Source organism: Carassius carassius, chromosome 21 (genome assembly GCF_963082965.1).
Source record: "Carassius carassius chromosome 21, fCarCar2.1, whole genome shotgun sequence".
In the NCBI taxonomy this organism is placed as follows: domain Eukaryota; kingdom Metazoa; phylum Chordata; class Actinopteri; order Cypriniformes; family Cyprinidae; genus Carassius; species Carassius carassius.
In genome coordinates this window covers 20,920,788-20,935,362 of record NC_081775.1, presented here as the reverse complement: position 1 = coordinate 20,935,362, position 14,575 = coordinate 20,920,788, and the positions used below count along the sequence as shown (strand labels likewise).

The 14,575-nt window shown below is 36.4% G+C and overlaps 1 protein-coding gene across 3 annotated transcripts in view; it reads right to left on the bottom strand.

Moving 5' to 3' along the window:
* The window catches only part of nphp4 (nephronophthisis 4), a 159,874-nt gene that overhangs the window by 76,567 nt on the left and 68,732 nt on the right, over nucleotides 1–14,575 (bottom strand). For all 3 annotated transcript variants that reach the window (XM_059503769.1, XM_059503770.1, XM_059503771.1), the window contains one exon: nucleotides 13,605–13,719. In XM_059503769.1, coding sequence (XP_059359752.1) covers nucleotides 13,605–13,719 — 115 coding nt within the window. The remainder of the gene's footprint in view (nucleotides 1–13,604; nucleotides 13,720–14,575) is intronic.

Genomic DNA, 14,575 nt, shown 5'->3' with positions numbered 1-14,575 from the left:
TTAAAACTGAAAAAAAGCAATAAACAACAATCAAAATGGTAAAAAAACGAATTTTGAAAAAATAAAAATAAAACGGAATTTAGGAAAAAATAAAATGGATTTCAAAGGGCACTAACTATCGCTCATTTTTGTTGTGCTCCCCAGTTTGACTGACTGCTTCATTTCCACTTTAAAGGGATATTTGTGTTGTTTCTTTTTATTTATACTATTTATAATTTTTGTGCAATTACTTGTCAGTTGAGTTCATGGCAAAACCTTCTGCAGTGTTCACATGTTTATTACTGCATAAAATTTATTAACATAGATGTTTAATTTCATAAAGTTGCACCTACATTTTTAGCATTTTGTGTTTGGTTTTTTTTGCTACTGAATTATCCACTAACCTAGTTTAAAATAGTATTTTTTTTTTGTCATAGATTATGAATATATATTTTTTTCATTCGTTATTTTTCATTAAAATTATGTTGTCTATATTTAGCAGATTGTGTTTAACACACACAAGAGTGATGATAAGGTCAACCCCACAGAGGTATAGAAATTCTACAAAAAAATGGACTGGTATCGGATCAGATCAGAATTAGCCTTTACTCAGAATTTTTGGTATCGGATCGGATCGGTTCTGAAAAAATGGTATCAATGCATCGCTATGAAAGACCCCAATGGAACATGAGATAACCTTTGTAGTAATATCATAAGCTATGCATGTTAAAGCACTGTACCTCTTCATATGGCTTATATTTCAAGTCTGATTATCTTTGCAAGACACATATGAAGCCCTTGCTATGCCATTTTAAACAATGCAGCAGAGAGCATCTGAAAGACAGAGCAAAGCATCAAAGAGAAATCGAATCAAAGCAGCCGCAGATGAGATTCACTGTAGCACATAGCTAACAGGAATTCCACATCAAAGTCACGACTTTGCGGCTCTGTCTGAAGAACATAAATGTTAAACTGAATTTAAAGAGCAAACAAGCAGAACTTTGCCACATGAGAATACTATTACAAGAAACAGGAAATTGCCAGAGGGAGAAATTAAGCTTTTCCTGTTTATAAGCAGAAGGAAGAATTACAACATCAACGAAAGAGACCGATATTAAGACTGAATTCGTCCTCAAAAAAAAAAATGCATAAACCAATCAAGGTGAAAGATCAAACATCTGTTACAGATGGCTGCCGGCAATTTTACAGCCATCAGACAGGTGAATATCCATAATTCATAAAACAGGACATCAGAGAGTGGAATGGAAGATTCCAGAAATCCAAAACTAATAATACATTTGAGAGCCACAGAGGCCCCGAAGTGCTGAGAAGACCACATAACGATTATGTCAAAAAATATTCAATTACAAAAAGCAAAACAACTACACACACAATTAGGTCTGACAGATCATTCAGTCCTTATTTTATTTCAGAATTAACACTGAAGTCGATATGAATATACAGTGAAACTGTTGAAGTCAGGAAACTCCACTTCCACCTCGCCGGCAGAGACAGCAGCATACTGATGAATGAAATTGTGTTCTCAGACATTTGGCTGGCGTATTCCTCAGGGATGGCTCAGCCATGTGGCGGGTGGCAGGGACAAGGCCATGCATTGTTGGCTCTCGCCGCCGTCATGGCGAGAGGATGATGCCAGGCCTTCATGCTGTGTCGAGTCTTTAGCTCAGCACACTCTCGGATCACTAACGCAGAACTGTCTCGCCTCTTTGTTTAAAAATTCTCAGAAGGGGCGGCGATGAATGTGTCGTATGTTGTTATCAGGGGGCCTTGTAAGAAATTTTGTTGTAAATAATAAAAAAAGAAGAACTGTTTTTGACTGAGTGACACCCTATTAAATGCTGGTTGGTTGGTCTTTGATTACAGTGCAGCTAAACAGAGCTGTCCACTTTTATGTAATGATAAAATTTTCATTAAAACCAATCAGAAATGTTATTCATTGACTCTTTGGGACTCTAGAGTATGTGCCTTGGCACGTCTGCTAACAACTGCCAGGGGTAAATATGTCTCTCTTTACATTTTCTCCAACAAAAAATGGCCAAAATCAAATAGGTTTCTGCTGATATTCATGCTTCGTTTACTGCCGCAGGACATCAAAATGAGTATCAATTTCAGGAGTGACACTTGTATTTATTACACATGAAAAGGTAATTTACGCGAGCCACTCCTGAATTTAAATGCAGTTGCAACTTCCAAAACTTTGAATGAAATAAGTAGTTTTATACTTGATTTGATTGCTTTGATTTAATCAGAGTTTGTATATTACACTGCAGTTTAAAAGTTTGGGTTCTGTAAGGAATTAATACTTTTCAAGGATCCTCCTTTGGTCCAAAGGATAATTCTTTATCAAGGATGCCTAAAATTGATCAAACGTGGCATTAAAGACAAAATATTTTATGCAGTTCTTTTAAACTTTGCATGCATCAGGCAAGGCAAATATATACGCAAATAGAGGATTGCGTGACACACAAGACTAGAGTAACGGCAGCTGAAAATTCTGCTTTGCCTTCACAGAAATAAAGGACATTTTTAAATAACTTAAAATAGGAAAGTTATTTTAAACTGTGAAAATAGTTCACAATTTTACTGTATTTTGTTTTAGTGAATACATGCAGCCTTGGTTAAATAAATAAATAAAACCTTACCAACCCCAAACCTTTGAACAAAACTGTGTCATCAACTGCAATTAACTAAAGGTAATTAGGATGAATTGTTTTCATTACCAAATGCAAAAGGAATAAGTGTTGACACTGAGTTCAGAAAAATGCTTTCACACCAATCAAGCCAACTGGACTCAGACATCAAAAGACAAAAACATATGAATACTATATAAAAACAATGTGATATGAATATAATAGCAATAGTACCAATAGCAATAGTATCTAACAAAAGTGACAATATCACTTAAATTATGGTTCTTCTGTAATTGTGTGGTGCTAATTATTATTTTACTATTTATTTTCACATAGCATCAACATTTTGGTAAATATTAAGACCTTCTTAATTCATTATGAAACAGGTAATTTTTTGTACAAATTTTGCTTGTTTTGAGATATCTTGCTTTTGCAAGGATGGAAAAATTCTAGAAGTTTCTGTAACATTCTGGCATATTCTGCATTGTTCTAGTGCTTTCTGGAACATTCCTGAACATTTTGAGACTAGTCATAAAAAAAAGAAAGAAAGAAAAAAAAACATCCAACACATTCTGCATGTCAAACTACATAAAGTTTAAAATAAAAGCGAACAAAACCAACAAAAATGTGTTTTACGGTGTATTCGGTTTATATAATCTAAAGTTTACTGGTGTAAACTTTCAAAAACATAGCTGGTGTCCCAAAACAAAGGCATTGATATATTTTAAGTTTAAGTTGAGATTTACATTTTTGTCTGTATAACCAGGGGTTGATTATTACTTCTACATATTATAAATACATCTTTTTATCTCTATTTTAATGACATTTTGTTTACTGTTGTATGATTTGGGTACCATGTTGTTTTGCCAACTTAAGTCCTGAAGGTCCTGACTGATAAAATTCTGAAGCAAAAGCACTTGAATACCACTGCTTCAGCTTACCTTGATTTACTTTTCACTTTAAAGTACTTCCCAGGAGAGCCTTGTTCATGCTCCCACACACTCAGAAGTACAGCATGTGATGGGATCAATGCAGGCAGATGCACAGGAGAGGTCTGGAAAGTAAGGCTCAGTGTGACAGGGTGAACTCCCAGCAGGCTGGCCAGGAGATTTATGAACTTCTCAGTAGGAGAAATTGACATTCATATTAATTAGTCGACCATTGTTTCTCCTTTTCCTGCTCTCCCATGCAAACCCCTGGAGCGAAGGCATCAGACCCTGCCGTAGACCGACCCTGTCTGTACTGCTAAATATAGCCACACAATGGCGAAGACATGGGCTCTCTTACTGTGTGATGTTTGATTAACATTTAATTAACATTTGTGTGACATTTCCGACAGAATGGGGAAATACAAATAAAAGAAAAATGTATAAATAAGCATTACTGCTCCGTAATCATCTTTTTATCACACGACTGAGGGAGTGCAGTCAGACAGCCTGTAGGAAATCAGGCATTAACGAGGAACTGAATGAACATCGTAGACAGAGAAAAAAAAATAAAAATATGCATGAAGCACATAAAAAAACAACAAAAAAAGTGCAATACTTGATCCCAATTAAAACAACATCATCAACCCTTTAAAAATGCAGAAATGCTGTTGTTTGTGTTCTTCCACAGATGTGAAGGAGCAACTAAGCTGATATGGGCTGTGGAACGGCATTGCATAATTTATACGCCATGTGAGCAGAAAGATGGCCACAATTTACTCAATGCAAAATGAAGGAGTAATAGCTTCATCAAGCTCTTAGACGCAGAGTTTCAAGCAGGTTACACTAACAGAAGAAGTGTCTTCCTAGACGAAACATTGAGGCTGAAATTTTATCAGCGAGGTTTAGCTGCAAAAAGAAATCATACTTCTTACCAAAGCAGTGCTGTTGTAAAAGAGCTGAATGTTAGTGGCAAATCAATTGTAAAGCTCCATCGATTTCTTCTCCAATCGCTTCAGTGCTCTTAAGAGTGTTGGTTAAGCTCTTAATGTAGAACTGTGTGATATGGAACATTAACTTACCCACAGCAAGGGTTCAAGGTTTGAACGATTAGCACTGCCTAGATAGGCCCAGCTGGTAGATGCCGGAATGACAAAATTTGGCAGAGAAAACGTGTTTCTGTTTACATGATATGTTTTACTTTAATTTAAATAGTAATAAACATCAATAAACATTTAAAAAGTAGTACAGTTGAATAAAAATACTTGATTTAAAAATAACAATAATTTATATAATTTAAGTAAAAAAAGCTATATATATATATATATATATATATATATATATATATTTATATATTATATATATATATATATTTAGCTATTTTCATACAGGACATTAACCTTAGATTTGGATAAAAAAAAAATATCACATGACAAAAAAGTTCTCTGAAAGTGACTGAGTAATTCACTATAGTGAAAATGAAAATGTGAAAATGTGCTTGTCTGAAAAAAAAAAAAACTAAAAAACTGCCTACTTTCACAAGGTCCCGTGCTAGTCAAGCAACTTCCACAGAGATGATTGGGAATATTAGGAAAACCACTTTTTCTAGGTATCATATCTAGAACCTCCTTGACCTGCAGCATGTCACTGGTCACCTTATTTTCCTCTGCAGCAGGACACATCGCATTTCATTTACACCATGGCGCTGTTTGAAAATGTATTCCACACGTATCAACATGAATTCTCAGATGCTTTCAAAGAGCTGTTCTTTTGAAAACTGTTGTGTCCGCCCCCCGGCATGCTGCAGCCCACATGGTCGCTGCGGTCTATTTGATTTTGAAGTGCTTTGTTCGGTTACGTGCTCTTTTTTCCATGCTAAATAAAAAAAATTTTACTCAGTCTGCCTATCCTCCTCCGCGGCGCTCCACAAACAAAATGGTTGTCAAATCAGAGATGGATCGTTATCCCTGCAAAACTCCCCAGGTGAGCTCACTGCATGATTTTTGTAGGTCCTCATGCCTTATGGTAAGAACTCCATTGAAGGCTAATCTGACTAAGCACTTCACACTTCCTCCATTGTTGTTTTAGAGAGTCTTCAGATAGTTCAGCCATTTATGCATACTGGTGCTTGGCAATATACTGGTTCAAACTTTAAACCTGTTTAAATTACACACAATTTTGCAATTCATTTTTTTTTAAACTGGCAAACAAATGGCTAAATAATGTAGTCATTGTCATGAATTGAGAGATTCCAGTTAACTGCACAGACTAATGATTGGCAAACTTTTAAAACTAGTAATAACACACAACTAATTATTTAACTGGGCAAATAAATCAACTGTAAATGACAGAGACATTGAAGACGATTACAAAGAGGACAAAATACTGTACATGCAAACACACTTCAACATGAGCAAAATATTGAAAGAAAATCCTTCATACTGAACTGAGGGTGAGGGGTTTGTATGAATGTAGTGCTGAGGGGAACTGACTGTCTTCGGAAATATGAGATGGTATATTCTTTTCATCTTACCTCCATATAGACGGTTTCATCGGGCGCACGCGCCTGGACCTAAGTTAACTTCCGGTCTGTGTTGTGTATATCGGTCTGGCTGCAGTGCCTTCTACAAACGCAGTTAAAGTTAAGGTGATGAGTAGGCTGAAGTTGGGCTCAGGTGGTTGTGCTGTGGGATGTGATTCCCATACATTTATTTATTTTTGGAGACTCGCCACGATTTTAAAACTGATCGATTTTCAAAAAGGCTTCATTGAATAAACATGAGTTACATTATGTACTGCACGTTTAATTATAATAATTCCTTACATTTATATGTTTAAATATCAAAACGAGGCACGGGTGTTTTTATGTCACTATTTCTGAAGGAAGACTTGCATGTTATATGCCTGATAACGCAGCGTTTGTGAGCGTAGCTCTGCTTTGTTTACAGCTGTTACTGGGGAAACCTCTATTTCTCGCGCTTTATGCATCTCCTGCTCAGAAATAATTCATTTGCATTTTCATTAAGTCCACCTGATTTATGCAGCAAACATATTTTGTTTGTTATCAAAAAAATATCTACTCTAGAGGGACTTGGCTGTTGTCATTGATTCTAATTGGAAGTCTACCGGAAGTTAAGTTAGGGCCAAAAAAGTGCGCATGCGCAGTAACGTTTGTTTATGTTGTTGCCGTTGAAACCATCTATAATGCATATTATTGCAGTATTTACACTGCAGTTCTGCTTTGTTTACAGCAGTAACCAAGGAAACGTTGTACTGTATTACTGCTGTTCCATAAGTGCCTCCAGCTGTCAGAGAGTGAATCTCCGTTCTCATTCAGTCTGTCTGCCGTTTTTGTTTTGTGCAGATATGTTTTATGTTTTAAAAACTGCACATGCTACATGTAGCATGCATGTTTGGACCGTGATTAAAATGCAGTCATTGTGCAACTATTTTATGCAATCTGATTCATATTCTTTTCCTAAAAAAAAAGATGAAACAGCCCAGCACTAATGCATACTGCTTTGATTTCCATGGTTTTTCACAAGCTCCTGTCCAAACAACAGTATGTTAAGCTTTAAAAACAACAAAGCACTAAATAGTTCCACCAAGATTAGATTTTTTCCATCCTATGCTTTAATTTCTCATTCATGCATGCATATTTATTACAGTAACGTGTCAATAACATCAAGTAGGACTCCCCTTTGTGTGATTATTATTTCATGTTAAATGGTGAAACATGCAGGATTGCAAAAAAGCAACATTCTGTGTGATCAAATCATGAAGAACTGGATGGACTGACTAAAGGAGTAAAATTAAAATGAGTTCAAATGACTTGTGTGCTATATCCATTTTTTTGGAGCCTAACGATAGCTTTGTGTGAGGAACGGTTGAATGTTTCAATTATAATTCATTATTAATCTTTCTGTCCGCTGCAGGTCACCATATAGGATGGGGCGTCATTAGCTCAGGGTTGCAGTGGAAACCGTTAGTGTGTCCATGAGCATGTCAGGACCCGTTGCCATTGCATTCGTTACTACAAGTACAATTACATGACGACTCTGCTCACCCTTCCTCCAGGCCTCAGAGGAGAAGCCCCTTTTCACACCAGCATCAGTGTCTTCGCATGAAAGCTGCTGTAACACAAATTATCTACTGGCCGCGGGACAGGAACAGGAAAGTCTCAGTCTCTGACTCAGTCTCCATTATCCATGAGTCACAGCTAGCAGAGGACCGGCAACAAAACCCCACATCGCCCGGAAGCTGGCCTGTCCCTCAGCATCACGCAATGCTTTATTACATTAGCGTGGCTAAACTGACAGAAGCTCATCTAGAAATGTTAAAGGCAGCATTTCAGGCTGAACATGGGTCTTGTTCGAGCTGCCTCGTCGCAAAATTGGTGTTGACAGACCAGCTATCTGTGCAGGGGATCAGTTGTCAGTCTTGTACAGCTGCAACTCAAGCGGAGAATGACAGACAGAGCAAAGAAAAAGATAGAGAGCAGAATAGAAGAGTTTATGGTAATGACTGATACAAAAGCAGCGCTTAGGCTGTCAAGATTACTATGTTATCACCTGACCATGATTATTAGAGATAAGAGCAATCAACGTGCACATTAAATTCCTATAAATCACATATTGACAATAATAAGAGAATAAAGAAATTGAATAAACTGTATATATTTAAGCTATCTGAAACAGACCTAAACCGAACAATCCTAAAAACAAAGTTATATTATTGTCAAATACCAAATTTATTTATTTATTTAGTCCTTATTATAGGTTTGTAGATCTGTTTTTATAACATTTAGAATATAATGAACAAAAAATAAAATAAATAAATGTCATTTATTTATTTATATTTTTATTTTAAATCTACATAAGTTTGTGGATTATAGACACCTTTTCTGTTAGTAAAAATTGTGACATTTTTCTGTGGGCGAAGCTTAGGTGGAGGCAGAAAGATTTTTTTTTCTTTTTTACTGGAAAAAATCTTTTTTACCTGCATATGTATGGTCACTCACTGTCTGACTGGGTTCAATGTCTGATTCAATGTTTGACTGGGTTCCATAAAAAAGTATCAAATAATTAGAAAAAATATATATAGTTAAAATTAAGAAATGTTGAAACATGTACAAAGGAAATAGCTTTAATTAATTAATTTACAACTATTCAATCATCAGTCTGAAATTTGTTGATTGTTACAGCCCAAGTCGTCTCTTAATGAAACTACTACCTCTTGTGTCAATCAGCTGATCTTGATGAGGATTTTTAGAAAGGAATTTTTATATATAGGTTACTAAAGGACAGAAAAATGTGATCAGTGTAATGCAGAAAGAAAGATTATAGAGATGGTGTTTTTAGGTCAGAGGTTTGGGTGATGAGATTCTCTATGCTTGAGATTTAGCACTACAAGTCTCTTTGTGCTGAGTCAAACCGGATCATGCCAAGTGAGCAGTTCATCTCTCGCTCTCTCTCTCTCTCTCTCATCTAAAGTACACTACACCAAAGTTCCGCAGCGGGAATTGACTGATTGAACTGATTCCTCTGATAGCGCTGTCTATCTGCACATGCTACATGTCAACGCTGTTTTAGCATTTGTTTCAGTAAAAGTTCAGTATGAGAATATAATAAAATAACACAAACATCTCCAAAAATGCTATTTTACACAGCACAATGCAGGCTGGTTTTGACTGCCAGTTTGTGAAGGATGCCACAACCTGCATGTATCTTCTGCAAAGAAAACAATGACAATAACTTCATTTAAATGCTCAAGGCGCAGGGCATTTTCAGCACATTTTGCAGCTGGTTAAGATGCACTGTGGGAGGTTCAGGGTTTTGAAATATTAATACGCAACTGTGATTTCGGCCCTCAGTCTCCCTATGCAGCTGCATGGGAAGAGGTTCACAGAACTGCTTGAGTTTATATCCCTCTCACATACACATTCCAACTTTGTTCTACTTGCCAAAGAGTCTCTCACAGTCATCCCTCTAGGTTGAGCACATTGATAAGGATGTGAGTACAGGTCCACCGAACCCTACGAAGGAAAGAGTAAAAGAACCAAAACACAAGCATGAAACAGTCACTTCAGAATTGCTCAAACTTAAGTCTGAGCCTGTCAGACAGAGTTTCAGAGCTCTAGGAAACATCCTTTGAAAGTGAGGTACTGCAGTCTGTTTTGTAGTCGATTTGTTAATTACTCGCCGACTTTATGTTGCTCCATTCAGCAAATCTCTCAGACCATATTATGAGAGCAATTGGACAGAGACGAGGTGCAGTAAATAGTGGTCAACACGGTATGATTGCAATAGTGTGTACACTCAGCTCTCTTTCTGAGACGGTTTATGAGTTACACAGCTCCACCTACTGGTGAAAAAGTAAATGCATGATCTGTCATGTCTTATGACTCAAGGAGAAAGGGAAAAATAAACAACATTAAGGCCATCATGATGCATTATAAACTGATTAATAGGGGATCACAGTGCACCCATGCAGAAAAGTATCACACCTGTAGATAACAGAGGATGGAGAGGGAGCATTATAATTTTTATTGGTTGTTTTATGGTTATTATCATAAACACGCATACTTCATTACATTGAGGACAAATGTAAATGAATTATAAATATTAAAATAATTGTTTAGAAGCTCTAAACTAATCTAACTTTCATGCCAACTAAATAATATTGCGTATAAATTCATATTTATGTATTATGACGTTTTTATATACAGTATATATACATAAATCCGAAATATAAATTACTGAGTCTGAGACTGCATATTTGACATTTTTTATAGATTCTCAGATTAAAATTTCAGTACTTGGTATGCGCTTCTATCGTTTTAATGATGATTTGGGAACAAACAAATTGTATTTTTATTGTTATTTTTTAACATAAGTTAACATAATATCTAAATCCTTACTTTTTTTTCTAGTTTTAAATTAAATTTCATGTTTGTTCAGTGTGATCTCAGACAATACATAATATATAAAAATGACATTATTATTAATAAAACAAATATGAAAATGACTTAATTATTAAAGACGAAGTGATAATGATAATGCTAAGGACAAATGATGAAAGATAGTACATTATCCTTGCATGCTACACAGTTGCTTGCCAAACAAATAAATGGACATTTAATATGATTTTGAGATTAAATTATTTCAATATTCGAGAAGAAAGACCACAGAGTTTACAAGAGATACAAAACAGTTACCTGGCACAATGGTCAAATATACATGTAATGAATCAAACCTTCATATTCATCCGGAAGAAGGAGGCGGGAACCGGCGGACAATCAAAGGACATTTTAATAATACAAATTAAAGACAAAACAGCGCGTCAGCCCCTCACGGCGACTGACGCGCACAAAATAAAAACACAACTAAAAGCCCAGGCCTGGTCCTCTCTCGTCCTTCACTGTCGTCGCTCCAGTTTTATATCCCTCCATCTCCTACGTGGGACTCGAGACCGGCGGTGGGCCGCAGGTGCCACTGATTTGCCCAATCATTGCCGGCCTCACTCCTTGTTCCCACGTCCCTCGGCCCCGCCCCACTCGCCACAATATAAGTTATTATATAAAAATATGACGGAAGGGAACGACAGACTAATCAGAATGAAGTATTCCAGAGATTAATTAAGAACTAATCAGAATTGAGAATTCCAGAGAGCTGCCTAGTAATTACAAACAATCAAGGACACACTAGAGGTGAGAAAAGCATATGTTCTCAACCCATTAGCTGTTCAAATGTAAAGAAAAATCTTTCTCTGCAATCTCCGCCGCTGCAAGGCAGGTCATTCTATCTTCAGGAGGTCGAGTCTCGTCGCACCTTTATTAGTCACTATGATGACTTTCCAGACACCTTCCTTCAACACGCTCTATAAATACACCTATAACGCAATTACTCCATCCCTCTCTGTCTGTCTCCCTCTCTCTCCATGTCTGTCTTCCCTCTCTCGCTCACAAACGCCATCTCAAACATCATTAGGAATTTACACACACACACACACGCTCTCAAATTCCTATTTTAACCTCAAACTCAGCACAGTTTGAGACTGCAGATCATGTGAGGCGATACTTGTCCAACACCTCTGCCTGTCTCTTCAACCAGGAGCTTGACAGCTCGAGAAATTCTCGGATTCCAAAAAAGCTTCGCACTCGCATATAATTACTTGGAAATTTCATCTTCGTGAACAATCTGAAATGGTGAAGAGTTCTCAGTTCCAATTAAGCCAGAATTTCAGAAACTAGCAGTTTTAGTCCAGATAGCGAGCGATTAGCATTTAACATGCCTACGGAACTGCGTCTTGTTTTCTGACAGGCTTTAATTGTCAACACTTTAACCCTCGCAGGTGGAAAATTATATTGCCGGTCATGAAGAGCGCCGGTCCCATAGCGCGTTATGGCAATTCCGCCCACACGTGTAATTGGCGGAATATCTCTCATGACTTAACTGTAGAGACGAGTGTTTTTAAAAACCTTCTGTGTTGCCTGGCAGAGAAAAACAAGCACCCTGGAGACGTATCGGCTTTTCAGACAACCGTATGTGTGCTGATTTCTAGATAGACTAAAGAGGCACATTTGTGTCATTTCATTAGAGGGGGCTAATCCTGAGGGTGTTAAGATTAAACCAGAGCCCTGAGCAAAGAATGGGCGGATGAATAAAGCCTGATTGGATAGCTTCTGTGCTTGCTGCCTGGAACCTGAGATTCCCATTTTACCCCCCGATCTCTTCCCATACCCCACCAATATGTTTATTTACTAAGAATGTCTGGTCAAGGATAGCTGTTTAATTTCCTCAGGGAGAGGCAATGAGAGACATGGCAATACTCAAGAGAGAGAGAAGGAGCGAGATAACCAGGGGAGAAAGCAAAGAGTGAGAGTGTGACAGAGAGAGTTATCTCAGATCCTTTCTCAATTAGAAAGAGCTCTAAACAGAAAAGTCAAACTCTCCTCCATCCCTGTGGACTTGGGGGTACAGTAGCTGACTCTTGTCACAGAAGTTCCCTTCCCTGGACTCCACTGGACTGGAGGTCTCAAACTTTCGGAACTACTATATCTAACGACAACTACGGTTTCTAATGTTTTGATGCAACAAGGCAGTCACTAACTGCAAATTCTATATAGTTTAAGTCCATTATTAGAAAAATGCACATCCAAAATGGTGAATATGACATTTTCTATATGGTGATATATATATTTATATTCACCATTCCAATGTTTGGGGTCAGTAAGATGTATATGTGTGTATATTATATATATATATATATATATATATATATATATATATATATATATATATATATATATATATATATATATATATATATATATATATATATATATATTTATAGGGAAGGGATACATACAATATATGAAAATTAACAATAAAAACCTTTATAATGTTACAAAAAGATTTGTATTTCAAATAAATTATGTTCTAATTGTGATCTATTAATTAAAAAAAGAGAGAGAAAAGGAGCAACAAAAATGATTTCCTGAGCTCTTCTTATTATATAAACAGTCTGAAAATATTGATTTAATTTTCATTTAATATTATTAAGAGCATGTGTATGATGATGAAAATGATGATGAATGTGTTTATAATGTATAATACACAAGGGCCTCAGGACTCATTAGTGCAGTTTCTCCGAGGCAGGTCAGGAAATAAAAATCATATTTTGGTGTGCTGGACTAATACAATATCATCCCAAAGATCCTGGCCGAAATTTTCAGACATACAAAGGTCAGGGTCAGGAGTTTCGAAAAAAACAATACGCTATATTTCAGAGTGGGCTGATCAATCAGGGGAAACTTCTTCCCACACACTTCAACAGCTGCTAGTGATTCTGTGCCTGCAGACTGCAGGTAAACACAAGGAAACAGTCTGGTCCTCCCAAATTATTTTTGGAATGGTTTCATAAGCAAAATGTCTAGCTTAAAAAAAAAAAAGTGAAAGTACCGTTAAACAAGATTTTCACTCCTCATATTGACCTGAGTGAAATCGAGAAAGAATGATGAGAGGTGCATTATTAGCATATAACTTACCTGCCCATCTCCAGCCAGAGGACAAGAGAAAACATACTGGAGCTGGAAGACGATGCTGAAAGCCACGTCCCTCATCATCTTCAGCTCCACACTGCCACGAAGAGACAGTCCATCACTGCAAGAGGGAGAAAGAAGAGTTTGAGATCACCAAAATATCACAGCTCGGCATGGAATCTTGTGTAATGAACCTACACACCCACACTGACCCAAAAACACAACTAGTCAAGTGACATTCATTAACACAAGTGTCTCAGTTCACTGATTTATGAGTTTGGAAAAGACAATCCCATTGTGCATTGCAAAGTCCTATATAGGGTTCCCACATATACTGTAGAAAAAAAAAAGAAAAAAAGTATTCCATGATTTTTCCAGCTGTTAAATGGAAACATATCATTGAGATGATATATGTACACATACATACAATTAAAAAGTTTCGAGTTAGTATTATTATTATTTTTTATCAGTTAATACTTTTATTATCATGGTTTCAACAAAAATATTTCTTGAGCACCATATTATCAGATTATATTTCAGAAGTGGCTGCTGAAAATTTGAATTACAGCAACAAAATGTACTGAAATGGAAAACAGTATTTTACCTTTTTTTTTTTTTTACATTTTTGATCAAATATTGTAAATGCAGCTTTAACGAGCATTAGAGACTTGTATAAAGACTGAACCTTTGAATGGAAATTTATGCAATTAAAGAAATTCATAAAAAAAAAGTAAAAAAAAATCAGATTCTAGAAAGAAACCAGCTCTGCCACATTAACTTGACAAATGGGGTTTGAAAAACCCACACAGAGCTGAAGGAAAAAGAACAGCAATTTAGCAGGAACTAAAAGTTTTGAGCTAAAAAAAGGTTTGTTTCTCTCTTGAGTTTAATGCTTGTGCAACACTAGAATGAAACTATTGTCGTTCTAATGGTAAGTTGCTCAAATTGCATTTATATTTCATTTTTTCGTTTTTGTT